Source organism: Camelus ferus, chromosome 27 (assembly GCF_009834535.1).
Source record: "Camelus ferus isolate YT-003-E chromosome 27, BCGSAC_Cfer_1.0, whole genome shotgun sequence".
In the NCBI taxonomy this organism is placed as follows: Eukaryota; Metazoa; Chordata; class Mammalia; order Artiodactyla; family Camelidae; genus Camelus; species Camelus ferus.
This window is the reverse complement of record NC_045722.1, coordinates 9,176,411-9,197,066: the sequence shown is the minus strand read 5'-3', so window position 1 is coordinate 9,197,066 and position 20,656 is coordinate 9,176,411. Positions and strand designations below refer to the sequence as shown.

At 39.1% G+C, this 20,656-nt stretch overlaps 1 protein-coding gene across 1 annotated transcript in view; it reads left to right on the top strand.

Moving 5' to 3' along the window:
* The window catches only part of EFL1 (elongation factor like GTPase 1), an 89,726-nt gene that overhangs the window by 57,084 nt on the left and 11,986 nt on the right, over window positions 1-20,656 (top strand). Inside the window, exons 16-18 of the mRNA XM_032469339.1 lie at window positions 7,883-8,014; window positions 13,254-13,401; window positions 18,086-19,068. Coding sequence (XP_032325230.1) covers window positions 7,883-8,014; window positions 13,254-13,401; window positions 18,086-19,068 — 1,263 coding nt within the window. The remainder of the gene's footprint in view (window positions 1-7,882; window positions 8,015-13,253; window positions 13,402-18,085; window positions 19,069-20,656) is intronic.

Below are 20,656 nucleotides of genomic sequence, written 5' to 3'. Positions count from 1 at the left end.
TGACAATTTTTGTTCCCATCTCCAGTTCGTAAGACCTGCATTTTCTGCACGTACTTGCCAACACATATTTTCTTCAGACTTACACCAGTTGTATTAATGTGAAACAGATACATCATTGTCTTAATTTTACATTTACCTTATTATTAATGAGATCAAGATTATTTTTTGCATGTTTTTGAATCCTTAGAGCTTACTTCTCTTCTAGTGTCTTTTCTTGGAACTAATCATATCTTTGTCCTGTTGGTTGCCCTGTCTTTCTCATTGATTTGTACTAGTTCTTCATATATTATGCTTACTAATCCTTTGTCTCATTTAAACATTGAAAACGTCTATTTTATAACTTTTTACTTTCTTTATGGTATTTTTGTTTTATAGTTTTTATAAAATAGTAAGCCTTACCAGTCTTTACTCTTATGGTACCATCTTATGATTTGTACTTTCAGTTCCATGTGAAATTTATTTTTCTAGATGGTGTATGATAGAGATGGCAATTACATGACTTTTTTCCATCTCATTAGCTAATTGTTTCACTGCTGTTTACTCCCTCTTTTCTACCACTGTTTCCTCTTTGTCATTGTCACCTTCCCACACGTGTGTTTCTGGGCTCTTCATTCATTCTCATTGGTCTGTTATCAAACAGACCACCGTTAGTACACTATGTACACAGTCGTTTTTCTTAAGTTGTGTTACTTTCTCTAGAAAGGAGTTGTGACCAACCCTTGCTGATTTTCTTTAAGCTGATCTGCAGTTAACAGAAATAGCTCAGTTTGAAGTGCCCTCTCTAATTTCACTATTCATTTGGTTTTTCTTTCTTTGATCCATTCAACTAGGATCTTTTGTGTACTTGTGATGAAGTTGCCATTTCATCCAGAAGTGACTCTGCTTCCTGTTTTTAATTGGAAATATTTCAAATTTAAAGGTAGAAGAAATCCGGTTACAGTTTCCTGGTTGTGTAAAGCCATACATCTTTTCATTTATTCAATCTTAAAACAAATTTCCAGCATTGTTTTAAACTATACTAAGCATTTTATTCTCCTACGTGCTAAACATTGTACATTTCCTCCATTTTATTGAAATGACTTGAATTAGAATTACATCTTTGAAAGAGCATCACTTAAAACCATATGTTATTATACAAAATGTAAATTTAGGTCAGTGGGACAGGATACAAATCTTATAAGTGGATCTGATTATGAATTTGTGCCTCATAGAGAAGTTACAAAACCTTCTTTGCAGTTAACTAGTTAATAATACATATGAAAAATTAAATATGCAATTCATGCCATGTACCAGAAAATTCTAATTGATTAACAGAACTTAATGTTTTTGTTACTACTGTAACCATTATAATCAGCACTGCCACCACCTCCATTTAGTGAGTTCTTGCTCTGTGCCAGGGACTCTCTCTATTTGATTATCTTACTTAAGGCTCACCGTAACCCTTTGAAAGTACCACATATTACATATATGCAAACTAAAACTAGGGAGAGATTAGGTGGCTGGCATAAGGATAGAGCTTTAATTAAATTCAAGTCCCTCTGATTCCAAGTCACACATAACAAAAATGCATGTTGACTAAAGAAAAAAATTGATGACAGTTGCAAGATTTCAGCGAAATGGAAATGAATGGGATGAAAATGTCTTTTCAGTCCTGCTTTTTGCTCCGCACTGCAGCTGTAGATAATGACTTTGGTTTCTCACTTGGGCCTCCAGTGGTGCCATTTCCCCCCACCTCAGCACTCTCCTCCCATAGCATCTGCCTAGATGTCTCAGATGCTCCTGTACGTCCGCTTCTCTAGGATGTCTGTAACCTCTCAGTTTCTCTCTCCACATAAACAGACCTTGTACTTTTCCCAGTATGACATTTATCACGTTATATTGTAATTTCCTGTTTATCTGCCTTGGTCCCCCTCCAGATTTTAAGCTCTGAGGACAGGTTTACTTGTTCGTTAAAGAAACTTTATGAAGTGCCTAGTTGTGCCCCTGTCCTTAAAAGTGAATCATTGAGAAACTAGCCAAACGCTGAATAAATATCTGTTCTTTGAAAGCACGGTTTTCTAAGCTCTGAAGTTTAGACACCAAATAGAAAAAAACTCAAAAAGCTACTAAAGAGAAAAAATAGAAGCAAAATGAAAAGGGAAACTATAGGTCTGGAGAAAAAAATATGATGAGTTAAAATGTTTATTACATAAAGAACTAATACAAACGATAGGAAAAAATTACGAACCTAGAAGTAGAGGAGTGCTTTGACTAAGTAAGCATTGCCTAGTTTTCCAAATCAGAAATCTGGATTTTATCCTTGTTTCTTCCTTTTCCCTTCTTCCCAGCTGCTCAGTAACCACCGAGACTTGATAGCTTAACTCCCTTCTCTGTATTCCATCTACATCTCTCCATATCCGTGGCTTTTAGTCTAAACTTGGCATGATATTCACATCTCTTGATAAGCTGTCTCTGTTTCCTTCAGCCTGCTGTTTCACCAGCCCCTTGGTGTGCTCTGTGCACTAGGTAGTAACAACCAGCTCTGTCGAGTCATTCTGTTTTGCAGGAATGGTGGTCTGGCATAAATGGAAGTGGTCTTGGGGCATAAATTGAGATGCCACAGTGACACCTAATTATAGCTCTCTTACTTGATTCAGGACACTGATGGCCAAGTTTCCACCTATTCTCAAATGTAGACAAAGATAGCAAGCCTAGGCATTTCTTTTTTAAAAAAATTGTATATTTTTCATTCTTAAGGTGTTGCTTTTTCCATTTACTGTAGTCTCTCTTCTGAGAAAAGGGCCCCAGATCTTGATGTAACTTGCTTAAGAAATATTATTAGCTGATTATGAACGCCACCTTTCCGAGAGGAAAAAAAAAATCTCGCATGGTGATGTCATTGTTGCAAGATTTTTCCCTAGGGCCTGCTATAACACCAAGAAGTTAAAAGGGCAGCTGATTTAAGGGGCTTGTTTGGCACAATGGACAGACTTGGCCAATCCTCTGAAAACCTTAGCAATACTGATCTGCACTGGGGATGCTGGGCAAGCAGGCTTGGAAAAGGCACACTTTGTATTTATTGTACCTGCCTGCCTACCTACCTCCATGACAAGAGTTATAAAGTGCATGGATCCCCTGATATCCTTTGTAATTGACGCAGAGAGAGCAGGATTTGAGATTCCACGAAGGATACAGAATAAGGGCATAAAATTAGAGGCAAAGGATATAGGCTTCTTTGATATTCAAAGATGGAAGGACCTAGAACAGAAGGTAGCTTCCAAAACCAAGGGTTTTCTAGGTTCTCATCAACCAGCCTGAGAACCTGTAATTTAAAAAAAAAAAATTTTTTTTTTTAATACTCATCTGAATCCTCATGTCTCTCCCAAAGTGGTGTTTATTGCTCTCATAGGCCCAGGACTCTGTAGACATCCATGATATATGACTTGTATTTACTGTGAAGTTTTAAAGGACTCCATTAACTCAGGCTTATTAAACAGTTTAGGAGGAACAGGTTGATGGTTCCGGGTGCAGTAATGTTAAAGTTGGCTTGAAATAAAACTGTGGAGATTAGGAGATCATATTCCAGCTAGAGCATTAACATGCTTTCCCACAGAGTTTTTTTTTAATCCCAATAATATTTTTATACCAGCAATGAAAGAGCACTTTACAAATCCAGACTTTCCTGAAGATAGTAATACTGTTCTCTGTCCAGACAACTAACAGGCTCTTCCCTAGGAAACAGGGTTAGGATTCAGTAATGATTTCATCGCCATCCTGCTGCCAGTGTGACCTCGTCCTAGATTGGTTCAAACTGTACAGCGGGGGCTTGTTAAAGACAAAAGTTGTCAACAAAGGCCAATCCATCTCTCAGGCCCCACACAATATTTTCAGTGTCATGAAAGGTGTGCTCCTTAATGTTGCTTGATTCTGGAATACTTTTTTTTTTAATTTTTTACAATTTTTGAAGGTTACTTTCCATTTACAGTTACTGCAAAATATTGGCTGCATTCCTTGAGTTATATAGCACATCCTTCAGCTTGTCTTACACCCAGTAGTTTTGTGCCTCTTACCTGACCCACCCCTATATTGCCCCCCGCCCCCCACTGGTAACTACTAGTTTGTTCTCTGTATCTGTGAGTCTGCTTCTTTTTTGTTATATTCACTGTTTTTGTTGTATTTTTTAGATTCCACATATAAGCAAAATCATACAGTATTTGTCTTTCTTTGTTTGACTTACTTCACTTAGCATAACCTCCAAATCCATCCATGTTACTGCAAATGGCAACATTTCATTCTTTTTATGACTGAGTAGTATTCCATTGTATGTGTAATACTGCAGCTTCTTTATCCATTCATCTGTTGATGGACATTTAGGTGTTTCCATATCTTGGCATTTGTAAATAATGCTGCTATGAACATTGAGGTATGTTTTTCAGATTAGTGTTTTTGTTTTTTCAGGTATTTACCCAGGAGTGGAATTGCTGGATTATATTGTATGTGAGTGATATGACCAATAAGGGATTAATATTCAGCATATATAAACAGCTCATACAATTCAACATCAAAAAAAAAAACAAAAACCCTATTAAAAAAAATGGGTGGAGGAACTGAATAGGTATTTTCCCAAAGAGGAAATGCAAATGGCCAGCAGGCACCTGGAAAGATGCTCAACACTGCTAATCATCAGGGAAATGCAAATTAAAACCACAGCAATACATCACCTCACCCCTGTCAGAATGGCTGTCTTAAAAAAGAACACAAACAACAAATGTTGACAAGGATGTAGAGAAAAGGGAACCCTCTGTTGGTGGGAATGTAAATTGATGTGGCCATTATGGAATACAGTATAGCGGTTTCTCAAAAACACTAAAAATGGAAACATTAGAGAAAGCCTAGAAAAAAATTTGGTCTGACAGTGTTTGCAAAATGCTGATTTTTGATTAAGAAGAATTTGAAGGGTTTGGTATACAGCCTGGTAAGGGCCTGTGTACCCCATGGAGGAACTCAGCATTTACTCAGGTGTCACCGCAGTCTGTGAGCTAGAGTTCACTCCTCAGAATATCTAATATTCCTTGTTATGTAGAGAACAATCAGGACCAGACAGGACCTGGAGCATTCATTTTCAGTTAGACAAAAGTTACTGATGTTTGTATAAAAACAAGCTAGAATTCTTGGCATTTAGTAAATTCCTTTTGGTCCATATTCCTCAACCTGTCTTTTATTTAAATCATATGCCATGTATATATATATATAGAGAGAGAGAGAGAGAGAGAGAGAGGGAGAGGGAGAAACATTTACATCCTCTCGAATTCTTGAAACAAATTCATGCCATGCTAATTTTGGATTTTTTTTTCCTGACCTATCACTTCCCCTATCCCAGAAATTCTAAAATGATACCCTGAAGGGAACATGTCCTTCAGCCCCAGTTCCAGCTGAAAAATGCTTTAGCAGGTATATGTTATGTGAAGGAATTATTCCTCCTTAATTGTTATAATTCTGATTTAAGCAACTGATGTGAAAGTCACATGATTTAAATAGAAAAAAGTGACACAAAATTGTATGGATGTCAGTGTAAGTTATGTGTGCCAATAGAGGAGGGAATAAAATAAATTTATCAAAAGAAAGTGACAATTTTAGAATGATGTGATTATGGATATACTGTGTTTTTGTTTTTGTTTTTGTTTTTTCAAAATTATACCTGATGGCATTATTTTTAAAACAGAAAGCTTGTTTTAAAGTGTGTGTTGTATAAATATCGTTGTACATTTAATAATTGTCTGATAGTACTTGAAGAAATTCTCAAAGTAATTTTTAAAGCATTTTATTGTGATTCAGTCATATAACTTTAGTGGTTCCTTTCCTATATTTTAAAATTATATTAAAAAATAAGCTCAAACAATGGCATATAGTATAGATAGTGAGGTTTGTTTTGCTTTGGTTTGGTTTTTTACTCTATTTGGGAAACAGCTTTTTCTATAGCATCTTACTTTTGACTAGGAATACTGTGGTATTGACTTTTTTCTTTTCTGTTTTTAGGGGAATTATAATCATGTTCACAAATCTGGGCATATCTAAATATCAAGAATAGATTTGGTGATTTGAACAGCAAAATGTAAACCAGAAGTTTAAAGAGACAGTGTTCAAAATATACTGACCATCTTCTGCAGCCTACATCCCTGGTGATACAGAGGAGAGACCAGCATTTATCTTTTCACTGAGACCATGTGCAGTGTGTGCAGGAAGGAAATGCATGCTAGTCAGAGGTCAGAAGCAGGATGGATAGGATTTGAAAGGGAATAGTTTACTGTGGGGTTTTCCTAAACCCCTGGCCTCATGGGAAATGTTACTTCTGTGGACTTGGTGGAAGCTTGGGCAGACCCAGATCTGTTACATCACGGTACGTGGGGGTGTTAACAAGACGCTGTAGCCAGGTATAGATCTCTCTGTGTGCTGGATGAGAAGGACAGCGCTAAGAAATTTAGGCCGTGACCAAATAAATACATCGCAGGCACTGGAACTGAATGTAGCATCTTGGAAACTTTAGTCTGAGGAGGATCCCCCGCACACATAAGGTCTAGAAGTCATGTCATGCGCTAAGCCGTTAAAAAAGCTAATGATGCTTAGAGCGAGGCAGAAAGGGATTAAAAAGATCTGACGGATGCCTTTGAAATCCAGAGAGGAGTTGGTGAAAGTAGAAGCAGCACGTTCTCTGTGGCCCTTTGGGGGACTGCATTAAGGCCATGTACAGATGGGGGAGGCACGTTTTAGCATAATGTAAGGAAGATGCTCTTACAGTGGGTTCTATCCTTAATGTAGTGGGATGGTGAATTCTGGATGCATTCAGGTGAGGAGGTTAGAGGGGGCTTCCACACTATGTGGTCAGACTAAAAGAAATGTCTAAGCCATCTTCCAAGCTTGTGTGTCAGAAGCCTCTGCTTCAGTTCCCTCCACCGGGCTGAATCCCCTTGCCCTGTGCCTTTACATCCATTTCTCAGCTGAAGGCAGCAAACTTGTTTCCTTTGTTTCCTTCTCATAGTTGTTTGTAGCTCAAGATGCGAAAGTAGAATGCTGATTAAATATCCGGGCCCCTCTCTCCTGTGTCACCTCCTAAAACAGGTAGCCTCCCCTTCCATGCCCTCCTCAATGTGTACCTTAACCCAGAAGCACGAAAGTGGCCCTTGTGTGTGTTTCTTAATTTGTTCTAAAATGTTGTCTGCTCTTACTCTGGGTGTGAGGTTCAGTATAACCCCTTCTTACTTTTTGAGGCATTCTCTTTGCTCCTTTCTGCTCAAAGACGAGTATGTGCCCTTTAGAGTCTCATGCAACTGTCAGCCAGGAATCTGAAGTGGAGAGGGGGCTGAGGGGGGCAGGGGAGGGAGGTGAGGAGGTAACTGATGCTCTTTTCTAAACCTGGGGTCGTGGGGATGGGGCTGAGGGGCAGTACTCCATAGCAGTGTCAAATCCTAAGTCTCTAAATTCCATTTACCCATAGGCAAGTAGATTGGCCGAAAGAGATGATTTCAGTAGAGATCCATCTTCATCAAATTAATATCTTTTACAAACTAAGGGTTACTATTAGAAAAAATTGGCATTTTCAGATAGAGATATATATGGACGTGATCGTTTCTGTGGTCGAAGTAGGTATGTTTTAGCCCAGTTTGTTACAACAGGATTTGCATATGTGAAAAACAAAAATGTTTAGCAGAATTTTTGTAGTGTTTAACAACAATTAAATAGTAGCCAGTGGGGAGAGAGCCACAGTGCAAATCTGCCTCGTTCCCTGCAACATTTTTAAGTGTTTTTCCTCTGTGACATATATGCTGGGTTGATGTTGTTATTTTTCTAACGTAAATTCAGAGTTTATCATCTTTTATTGACTCCATGGATCTTTTCCTCCCTACAGGAATAGGAGGCCTTCAAGACTTTGTGCTGAAATCGGCAACACTGTGTAGCGTGCCGTCCTGCCCACCTTTTATACCACTCAACTTTGAAGCCACCCCTATTGTGAGGGTTGCTGTTGAACCCAAACACCCAAGTAAGATGACCTTGTTTTTAAAAGCACGTGATGTTCGTTACATTTTGTCAGTGTGTGCATCTCATGCTCGAGTCCTTGTGACTTGTGTGAGCAGCATGCTGTGACGTTTCGTGGGGGTACGTAGCAGGAGTAACCTGCCCAGCCATGAGGCCATGCAGGCCACCAGCACTTCAGGGGGGCACCTCACCTCCGTCTTAGGGACCTGGCATCTTTAGGCACCTCTGTCCCCCAGGGAAACTGTGTTCTCTGCATCCCCCAGAACCCTGGCACAGGGTAGTTAGTATCTCAGGAAAGCTCATGTTTTATGTGACTGGTTCTCAGAATCTAATCCCAAGCTCTTTAGTTGAAAATTCCTGTGTGCCTCTTCGCTCTACGTTTGCTAGATCTTCTGGACACTGAGCATTTCCTCTCGTTGAAAGTATTTCCTGCCTCTTTCTGCCTGGCTGTGTGATGCTCACATATGCTAGACCCTGTAATAACTCATACTTAGTCCTTGGTTTATACTGTTTACCTGGCCAGTCCCCACTGACTCTTGTGATTTACTTCCCCTGCCTGTGGCTAACCCCCCCTTCCCCATGCTTGATGGTGGTCAGTGGGACTCTCCAGACTGCTTTAAGGGAACCAGAGAACAGTGTGCAAAATGGCAGTTTCCTGTTGGGGTTTCTAATGGCCTTACTGCCCCTGCATCTGTACACCCCTCCTCTCCCCAGAGCTGGGGCCTTCCGAAAGCTTGTCTGTGCCTCAGTTTCTGACATATCCTTAGCCACTGAGCATCCCTAGGACACTGGAGCAGATGCTTGGAGAACTGCATCTCTGGGCTGCCATTGTGGACTGACAGCGCCTTGGCAGCCGCATGGGTTCTGTGTGATGCCTGCTTCCTCTTTGTGGACTTGTCCAGATCCTGGCCCCTCATGATTTGCTCTTTTATTCTGCTTGCTAACTGCCTCTAACTCCAAGAAGCTCATGTAAGACAAGAGAGCTCAGTTTTATTTACATTGTGACATTTGAGTCTAGCAATCATGATTTATTCTTAGGCATTTCTAGTACTTACTTATATCTTATTTCTTATTTAATTCTTATCTATTCCATTTGGATCATGAATTTTAAAATATGGATTAAAGAAATAATTGATAATTTAAGATACAGTGTTTTAATAGACATTTATCAGTTTTTGAACTCTGATAGCTGTGTGCTGCTCTGTGCTGTTACCCAAGCGGAGTGAAGCCCAGTCCTGCAGGGCACAGGACCAGCTCCTGGGCCGCTTTGGCGACACGAGATGAGGGGTCCTAGTACCTAGTTTACTTCCTGTCTCATAGCAGACTCTCAGCAAGAGCAATTTCCTTTTCACAAACAAGGTAATCTAATAAATAGAATTACTTAGGATTGTCCATCTGGATGCCAGAGTTTATTTCCTCATATATGTTTCATTAGATTTTTCTGAACTCTGTAAAAAAAAAAAAAACAACTAAAATGATTAGAAGGGGGCACCCAGTTCTTCATAATTTTAAAAGGAATGTTGCTACTTTTCCCCATCAGATATATTGTTTTTGCTGGCTTCACCATGCATGTTCTTAATTGTGTTACTAAAGTAGCCCATTCCGTGTTTCCATGTTTGAATTTTATACTCATTGTTCTACCTTCTTGGTGTTACCATGGTGTCAGCATCTTATTTTACTTTTAGAATGTCTGGGAATACTTCTCTTAATGCTGTCCTCATTCCTCTGAGCCCTCAGAGGATATTTATCGTCTCTTTACCCTTTGTCCTGGTTTCTTTTGCCCGTCCTTTCCTTGGGGCTACAGTAGCCCCTCTCTCTGTGGATCACATGTCTGATGACTACTGGGATGTCCCACCCTCCTGTACCTCAGCAGTACAACCCCGAGAAGCGCTGGGCAGATGCATTGTTCATTTTTGAGTAGAACATGGGTCCCCAGTCCCTCTTTTTTTTGTTTCATCCTGACAAACTGGGCTGACTAATCTAGAAGACAACCTTTTACTCTTCTTTGGGTGTGAAGTAATTCTAAACATTTGTTCTTCCACTTTCCTTTCTCTGGTTTCCCAAGCTGAGGTCCACATGTCACAGTGGCCACCCCTCAGCTCCGTGCCCACCTGGTCTACTCAAAATCCAACACCCAAACGGAGAACTACAGATGCCCAAAGCCATTATTATTTTCAGCATCACATTGATGCTTAGGATTTGACATTGATTGCCTCATTTAATCCTCTCAGCAGTCCTGTGCTGCTTTTTATCCTCATCTTCACATAAGGTAAACAGAAGCTTAGAGAAGTTAGTTAACTTGCCCAAGGCCTTACATTAGCAGTTAGTAAGTGGTTGCGTCAGGATTCAAACTCCTGCTTTGGGGACTGTTCTGGATCTTTATTTTTGGAAATCCCAAGAAATTCTATTTTCCTGAGAGCAGAGTTACTGGTTTCCAGAATTTTTTAATCTTTTATCCATATCAGTGAAAAGAAGAAAAGCCCTCTATACATATGTTTATATAGATATATGAGCTTTCATGCTGATGTTTCATGTACATAATGAAATACAAATTATTTTAAAAATTGAGATGAAATAACTGTCTTTAAAATATTCTTATTTGTATTTGATGGAGATACACACAGTGTATAAATAGGTGCGTATGTATATTATTTATTTATGATTGTGGTTTATAACTGTTATTAATTGTCTAATACTGCCTAACTTATTACTCCAAAATGTAGTGGCTTGAAAGAACAATAATCATTTACTTTTCACAGTTCCTTTGGTGAGGAGTTTTGCAAGGGTTCAGTTTGGGGATGTCTCATGCAATTGTAGTCATGTATCACCTTGGGCCACAGCCATCTGCAGGTTTAACTGGACTTCCAAGGTGGTTCACTCATGTACACTCACAAGTTGGTGCTGGCTGGGGGCCTCAATTCCTCTCCTCAGGGACCTCTCCTCGTGGCTGCTCGATTATCCTGGAGCACAGCATGGTGACCAGCTCTAGCCAGCAGGCCAGGACACTGGAGCAGAAGCTGCAGTGCCTCTTGTGTTCCAGCCTTCAGAATCACACATCACTTCTGCAATATTCTGTTGGCCGGACAGGCCAGCCCTGACTCACTGAGGGAGGGGCCTGCACAGGAGTGTGACTAGCAGGAGGTGAAGATGATTGGGGCCCTCTTGGAGGGTGTGTGCCACAATAATGCTTCGTTATTTTTGAAAATCTTACCTTAACACTTTGTAACCTAGCTGTGCAAAGGTCTGCTTCTAGGTTCCACTTACTGCATCACTTGATTTTAACGGCTGTTGTTACTGAAAAAGGCGCCTCAGAAAGTTACAAAGTCCAAATGGGAGAAATGCATCGTTGGCCGCCTTTACTAAGTCATAATGTCCATTTTAAAGTCCCGTTTACTAGTTATATAAAGGTTTTGATGAAATGCAGATAGTGATTACTTTTTCTGATCTCAGTTTTTCTTATATTAGTTAGAAGATGTCAAGTTTCATATCTTTAACAAACTATTTATTTGGAAGATTTTTAAACAATTAGCTTCCAGTTTTTAAGAGGTTTTGTAGATGACATGTTCATGTTGTTTCTGGCAACAAAATGACTCTAATGTAAACATTTTCAAATATCTGATCTCAGAATGTTGTCTCCATATTCCAAATATCTTTTTTAAAAGTTTTCTTCTTGGCTTATTGTTAAACTGTCACCTTTGCCATGAAGAGACAAATTTAAATGAGTGGGTTTTTTAAAAAATTCATTAGGTTCTCATGCTAGTGACATTGTTTTTATTTTGTAAATTGACTGTTGGAGAGCTGACAAAAAGCTTTGTTATTTTTTTAAAATTTTTCCTGTAGGCTCTTGTGATATGTATTATCAGTGGTCTTTTTGCAGGAGCCTTTTTAAGCCATGCTCCAAACTCTGTGAATATTCATTTACCGCTGGATAGTATCTGTAAATCCACTGAATTAGGCAAAGGAAAACGACAGTATGCTGTAAGTGCGGGTGCCCGTCTGTCCCACATACAGTGAAATCCCTCTCCTGTTGTTCCTCAGCAGTTCGTGCGTCCTGTAGGTGGCTCATGACCACGACCCAGGAGGGTGCTGGCACCCAGCATTGAGTGTGGGCTCCATGGCTGTCTGCCTGCAGGCTTCAAAACCAGTGCGTCTGTGACCTTGAGCACAAGTACCTTAGCGTCTTTATACCTGTTCCCTCATCTATCAAGTGAGAACAGTAGTCATCCCTGCCTCATCGTTAATGAGTTCACACATGTTAAGTGCTTGTCTATAAAGTGTTAGTTATCATTTGGAAAGCTTATTTAAAGAATAAATAGATAATGGAAAAACAAACAGATGTGGGATAGATATGGATAATCACCTTGAGTAGCATATATTGGAAGCCACTGGTTGCAGAAAGCTCCCGTGGTTTGTTCTGTTCGACATGTTGAAAACCAGACATTGAACAATTACTGAGTCCTTCCTTCAAATGCAGAAGTGAAACAAGACTGCATAAAAATGGCTTCAAAGCCAAGGTCTCTGTTGAAGAAGCAGCAAAGGAATTCCTCTGAACTGCCTTCAGTGAATAGCGGCCGCTGCGTGTATGAAAGGGGTGAAAAAACAGCTGGTTTTTTCCCTCAGCTCCCATCAGCTATGGGGAATAAGCAGCTGGACACCAAAAGCACATGCCGCATGGAGTGCGAAGGTGCCCCTTAGCTCACTGAGCAAAGTGGCTGGCTAGTGCACTACAGCTGCAACCTAAAGGGCATCCTTGTTCTAAAACCCACAATTCTGTCAAGCAGTTTCATAAACAGTTATTTTAAATATGAAGTTCTGGTACAGTTTCGTGAATTGGGTATCATATTGAATGCTGCTTTTGCTTATTTGTTGATTTTACAGTTTTATAGGTAGTGTTTGGGGAAGAGTTCTCTTACATTTCTTGATACCTAATACGTACATTTGTAATAAGATTTAGGTGGTTTCACAAATATAATGATGGCAGTTTATATTAGCTGAGTATTTGAAGAACTTATACATCAGCTTTGGGAGTCTTGGTGAATTTGTAAGTGTCTCATGTTAGCTATGTGTACAAGTAAATTATTAGAAGGTAGTTTTCTTCGCATTGCTTTATTATTTGAAGGAAAAATAAAACATTATTTTGAGAGTTTATTTCATTATGCTTTACTCTTCAGTTTTCCCATGGGAATTGTCTTTATATTAGTCCTTATCTTGTATTTAATGAGTATTTCATTTTGTTAACTTAGGTGAAATGCCTCAGCTCGTCAAAGGAATGAAGCTGTTAAACCAAGCTGATCCCTGTGTCCAGATTTTAATTCAGGAAACGGGAGAGCATGTATTAGTCACAGCAGGGGAAGTCCACCTTCAGCGATGCCTGGATGACTTAAAAGAAAGGTTAGGTGATGACAGAGTTGGGAAAATGATAGCCCCAGAATCAGTGGGATGTTGTGTTTCCTAAACCTGTTCAACTTAGACTGCGGTATGTTTTTGGAGAAAAAATGAAGTGCCCCCAATTAAACATGAACTGTTATTGTGTTATTATATCATATATTTAATTTTTAATAACTGGAAAACAGCATTCACTGCTAGACTTGAATAATTCTGCACGTTTAGCTTGAGTCGTAAAATATCTTCTCATATGTGCGCGTTTTACTTTAAACATACACACACAGAATATCAGGGCAGCAAAGCAAAATTGTGTTTTGTAGATTTAGGCTGTGTTTTGGATGGGCTTCCTTACCTTATTGACGTGGCCTCTACAGTGTAAGCCTTTAGTAACTCTTTGTATTTCTCCATCTTGTAGATATGTAGGGACCCCAGATCTCTGTGTCTAAGTTACATTTTTCCTCTTTATTCCAGAAGTAATACGTGTTTATTGTAGCAATTAGGAAAATACAGACGATAAAAAGAATCATTTAGTTGCCATGAAGAGATAATTATGACCATTACATTTGGGTTCATAAATCCCTAGTCTGTTCTGTGCCTTTTCAAGTATCTGTAGAGATCTATGCGTACAGTTCTGATTAGTTGGTTAAGATAAACTTCTGGCAGTGTAATTTCTGACTTAAAAGGTTGCATGTTGTATTACTGGCATACTTTTTAGGCTCATGATCCATATTATCCTTAAGAAAGGCTGTTCCAATTTACACTGTAACTAGCACAGTGTATTTGAAAGTGTCTCTTCCCTTAAACTTTTGACAACCTTATATATCATAATTTTTAAAAAATTTCATCACTCTGAGGGACAAATAAAAGGTGTTCATCATATATTTTCTGTGCTTACTAAGGATAGTGAAACATTTTTTAATGTGTTTATTGACCATTTGTTTTTCTTTGGTGAATTGCCCTGTAATGACCTTTCTTCCTTTTATTTTTAAATTTTCTGGGACTATAATAATCAAAATAATTATAGATAAAATAACAATTATAAATAATCAACCTAATTATATACTAAGTATTATATGTTAGTCACTGTGTTAAACTTTGTCTCATTTAATCCTTAAAACAACCTAGTATAATTGGTGGTGGTGGTTGTAGTGGTGGTGGTGGTGGTTGTAGTGGTGGTGGATCTGGTGGTGGGGGGGGTGGTTGTGGTGGTGGTTGTGGTGGTGGTGGTTGTGGTGGTGGTGGTGATTGTAGTGGTGGTGGTACTACTTACTACTTACCACTGCGGCTGCTAATAGGATAGAGTAAGAAATGCTGCGGCTGCAGCACCAGCCTTACAGATTTTGTAGAAACGTCTGCTGGATTGGGAATGTTCTCATTTCTGTTCTTCAGTTTAAAATGGCATTGTAGTAGCCTTTTCCTTTATTAAATGTTTTCATAGCCATAATTAGTACAAAATTAGAAGGTAGATTTTTTCCATCTCTTTCATGTTGTCACCATTTTCTTGGAATTTCTGAAGGTTATAATGTTGGTTAGAGGATAATGCTAATTGGATAAATTATAAGGCTTAATGTATTTTAAAATAATTTAATTCTCAGAGATTTTTTTTTAAGTGTTAATTAAGAATCTTAAGAAACTTATAATTAGTAAGTAAATTCAGCAAGGTTGCCATATTGAAGATTAATGTGCAAAATCTCTTGTATTTCTATAATACCATTAATAAACAGAAAATGAAAATTATTTTAAGGTTAAAATTTATGGTAACAACAAAAATATCAAATACCTAGGAATAAAAATGTATTCATATTTATAGGTTCTCTATGCAGAAACTGTAAAGCGAGTTCTTACGGTGAGGATATCAAAACTTACATAAAGCTGTAATAGTCAACTGTGTGGTATTGACCCAAGGATAAACAAATAGATTAATGGACTAGGAGAGTTCAGAAGCAAATGGCCTTGCAGAGCAGTGAGGAAAGGACAGACTTTTCAGTAAATTGTGCTGGCAGGTTGAATATCCATATGGAAATAAAAGAAACTTGACCTCTACCTCGTTCACATTGTCTCAGATTTAAGGTGTATTATAAATTAAAAATCATAAAGTGCCTAGAAGATAAAATACAGGAGATTACCTTCAAGACTTCAGGGTAGGGAAAAGCATCTTCAATAGGACATTAAAAACATTAATGACAAAGTAAAGGTTTGATCATCAAAAGATGCTATTAAGAGAGTAAGAAGGTAAGCTGTGGGGTTAGAGAAGACATTTGTGATACATGTAATAAACAAAGAACTTCTAGCCCCAGTATATAAGGAAGTCCTGCAAATAAATGAGAAAGGCAGCAATCTACTAGAAAATGGGACAAAGGCTTGAACTAGTACTTCACAAAAGAGAAGTTTAAAGACCAGTACACATTTGAGAAGATACTCAACTGATTAGTAATTAATGAAATGCAAATTAAAACCAAAGTGAGATACCTTTACAAACCCACCAGGATGGTTGAAACTTTTTAAAGTGACAGCATCAAATGATGGCAAACATGTGGAACGATAGGAATTACCTGTACAGCTAGTGGGAATGTAAATTGGCACAACTACTTTGGAGCCTAGTTTGGTATTATCTACTAAGGTAGGAGATAATTATTTCCTATGGGTTGGCAAATTACTCCCATTTCTACTCTATATATACTTAACTCCAAGCCGGACAAATTGCATCAAGAATACTCAAAGCAACAAAAATTTTAATAGCCAAAAGCTGGAAACAACTCAAAATAAAATGGATAAGCAAATAATGGTAAATCCATATCATGGAATTCTATAGAATTCTCACAACATAACTTACCACATAATGTTGAGCAAAAGAAGCCAATTGAAAAAAAAAATTGATTGTATTTATATAAAGTCCAGAAAGCAGGCCGTTTCATAGAGGATAGAGGTTACATATTTAGATGATAAAAATAATTTAAAACGGGATTACAATAAAAATCGGGCTAGTGGTTACCTTTTCGGGGTTGGGAGAAGGCATGAGAGGGCCTTCTGAGGGCTAGTACTGTTTTGTTTCTTAACTTGAGTAGTAATTTACATAGGTGTTCACGTTGTGATAAGTCACAGATCAGTAGAGTTTTGTTTTGTGCACTGTTCTATGTGACTATTAAATTTTACAGTTATACTGACAGTAAGAATATGCATAAAATTCCAGAGGTTTTTTAGTTCTCATAGAAAAGAACCTGCCTTCTATATATAAGCTGCTTTTTCAGCGCTCACAGACACGTTTAGGATGCATTATGTACAGGCGTGGGAGACAAGGAGACTACCTGTGGTCTCTGGGCCAGAGGAGCTGCCAGCCTTCTCAGCAGCCGCCCCTCGAGGTAGTAAGGAGCAGACCTGGCAGCAGCCGCAGAAGTGCTGCTGTCGCCTGAGCCCGCTCTGCTGCTTTTCAAGTCGTGACAGGCTCTGCCCCGTCAGGATTTCAAGAACCTTTAGCCCTGAGGCGCTTTGCAGGTGTGACAACCATACACACACACTTCCACTTCCATGGCGTGGAGTGGTTTTAATTAATCTTAGAAGTGATTACTATCACTTCTAAGAGACTTCTTGGGAACCTCAGAGATTTAAAGGACTAATAGGACTCACAGCCCTTTTGACGTTAAAATACAAGGAAAGGAGGACAGTGTCATAGATGTGTTCACTCTCAGAGTTTCAGTAGCTGTACAGTTGGTTTTCTTGAATGTTCTAAGTATATGAACATACTTTTCCTAAATAATGATAATTTTAAAAATATTTTCCTATTTCTAAGATTTCTAAGTGCTTTTCTTTTTTAAAAATCAAGAATGGATGTTACATTTTACTGAGTGCCAATTTAGCATTTTTAAAGATGGTTACATAGATTACTTTGTAGACACTTTTAATGTGATATATTATTTTCACAGATGTCATAATACAAATCAATTTTTATAACCTATAATAAAAACTACTTAGTGTTGTGGTGAATTATTCCTGTAATATGCTGTTTAATTGAATTTTTCAGTATAGCATAATGGCTAAGAGCATGGATTCTGAGGTCAGATCTAGATTTAATCCTAGCTTCTCCACTTACTAGCTTTATGACTTCGGAGAATTTACTTGAGCTTCTCTACAAAATGAGGATAAGAATAGACCTACTGAAGAAATAACACACGTAAAACACTTAGTATAGTGGCTTGTACATAAGCGATGAGTAAAAACAAAAAATACACACAAATATCCATTTTTTCGTTGTATTTTATCTTAGGTACTGTATCTCAGTTCTTAGGTCTAAGACTGAACTAGTTTTGTCTATGTCTGCTGTCTTTGTCAGGTTCAACTATAAAGTAATTTTAAATTAATACAGTGTCAGGTAGACATCCATTTATTTTCCACTCAAAACATTCTTATCTAAATAGATGGTTTATTTATTTTGAGAATGAACAAAGCAGTGAAATTCTAGGACATGTAGAGAACTCCCTGAAGGTGGTATGTTCCCATTAGAGATAGTCTTTTCAATATGAAATGAAAGCAGTTTTTGAATTCTGATATAATATAAATTACCAATATTTCCTAGTAAAATAATTTTTATATTTCTGTGTTCTTGCAGAATATTCGTTATGTAATATTTCTACATGGGAGTTTTGATGCCATTTTGATTATAACCTTCTATTATTTCTCTTGAGTTTGTCTGTAGGTTTGCAAAGATTGAAATCAGTGTATCTGAACCAATTATTCCATTCAGAGAAACAATCACAAAACCCCCAAAAGTTGACATGGTCAATGAAGAAATAGGCAGACAACAAAAAGTTGCAGTCATACACCAGACCAAAGAAGATCAAAGCAGAATCCCTGAAGGAATACAAGTTGACTCTGACGGGCTGATCACCATAACAACTCCCAATAAACTTGCCACGCTCAGTGTTCGAGCCATGCCCCTTCCAGAAGAGGTCACTCAGATTCTGGAAGAAAATAGTGATTTAATTCGTTCAATGGAGCAACTGACATCCTCTTTGAACGAGGGCAAGAATACTCAGATGATTCACCAGAAGACGCAAGAGAAAATTTGGGAATTCAAAGGAAAACTAGAGCAACATCTAACAGGGAGGAAATGGAGGAACACCGTTGACCGAATCTGGTCATTTGGCCCGAGAAAATGTGGGCCCAACATATTAGTCAATAAGAGTGAAGATTTTCAGAACTCGGTATGGACAGGCCCAGACGGCAGAGCTTCCAGAGACACCAGTAGATACCGCGATTTGGGCAACAGCATCGTGAGTGGCTTCCAGCTGGCAGCCCTCTCCGGCCCCATGTGTGAGGAGCCTCTCATGGGTGTCTGTTTCGTTCTGGAAAAATGGGACCTAAGTAAATCTGAAGAACAAACAGCAAGTGATAAACAGAATCAAGAGCAAAGTGGTCTGGTGAAAGCGGGACACGGGGAAGGTGAAACCTGTGCTGGTGGAGGTGAAAACCAAGCTCTGCAGGGTGGCTGCTCCGAGCCCTTGGAGAAGAAGGCTTCCCAGAAAGCAGAGTCTGCGCTCACGGACTGCTATGGACCCTTCTCAGGGCAGCTGATTGCCACCATGAAAGAGGCCTGTCGCTGCGCACTGCAGGTGAAACCTCAGCGTCTGATGGCAGCGATGTACACGTGTGACATCATGGCCACCGGTGACGTGCTCGGTAAGGAACGGGAGGGAGAGGCAGCCCCTTAGATCACAAAACTTAAACTCAGTGGATGTTTTTTTGCAGAAGCTACATTAGCATTTAATATATTAAGGATCTAGGAATTTGGAAAGCCAGAGGGCCTTAAATATTAAAATCTTTGAGTGGTGGGGGGAGCGGAAGTTTGACAACTGAAGATCATTTCTTTTTCAACAAATAGAAAGACTTTTTTGTAATAAAAGTTCTGGTAAATGAAGTTTAAGCTCCTCATATATGTTACCATCCAACCTGTGCAGTATTTCTTCACAGGGGAATAGCCACATCAGTCTGAGATGATCGGAGTGATGGGACTTTCATGAACTCCTAACACAGAGGGCTTCTGCAAATTCTGGGACTTTACTCACTGCTCTTTTGTCAAATCCTGCTCCCGATCTTTCTCTTTTTGCGAGAAGAACCTTTGGGATCTCAGGAGACGTTGAGCCCTGGCACTCAGTAGCTATTTTGACTTTTGACAGATGCTACTTCACTGAGACTCATTTTCTTCACCTATGAAAGAAGAAGATAATGATTCACTGGAGGTTGTGAATGGTAACATGAGAAGAGAGGTGTGGGGCCTAGACCCATGCCTGGTGCACAGTAGTTCTGCCCACTTGCGATCACGGAGCTGCTTCCATGTGAGGAGGGTAGACGAGGGAACTGAGACCTAGATGAGAGAGTGGCCCCAATTACTAGGTTTCCTCTAGCTCTGAGGTCCTCTGAGTCAATATGTGGTTATTTTGCATTCTTTCTAGTAAGGTTCTTCTGATTAATTCCTGAAAGCATAAATCTAAATTATGGTTTTCCCCTCCAAAGAAATTTAGGCTTGCATCCCCGTAAGGTTCCTGTGACAGGAACTGAGAGTCCATAGCAGCATTTCAGAAGCAGTTGGGTTAAACAAAGCTCCACAGGATTGGCTACTCCCGGACTGCTGAAGGCCAGTGTGTGCTGTGAATCAGATCTGCAAACATGACATGGAACATGCAGTGGCTTTAAGCCCTAAGCTACGCTCCGCCCTTAGCTGGCGTCTTCTTTTGCCTGCTGTGATGTCCTCTTAAAACAGGAGTTAGAAGACACAGCAGAATACCTTCCGTGACCCAACATGTGTTTTGGAGCTATTTATTTTGGGTGTGGAGGAACTCTCCTCCTTTTTTCCCTCGTTGGGATCATTCATGATTGAGATTTTCAGACTCTTGTTACTCCCAAAAGGAATTTTATCTTAGGATTGTTATCCTAAAATCCGTTTTGTTTTTCTTTTCTTTTATGTGTTGGAAATGATCCTTCCCAGAGGCTGGGGTCCATGTAGGTCTGTGCCTGTCCTTCCCCTCCCTGAGACCCCTGGGAACATCCTGGGAACACATATTTCCCCCCCACATTGCCATCTCTCCTACTTTATCCATTTGGAATGGCATTTGTCCTTTACTTTCTGAGAGGACAGATTTTAAGCCCAACACATGAAGCCAGGATCAGCTGTTGGCATTTATCAGCCTGAAGTTCCCAGCAGACTGTTGAGTCAATCCTCTGTTACCCATTTTTTCATTTCTATTAGGAAATCACCATCAGGACCCTG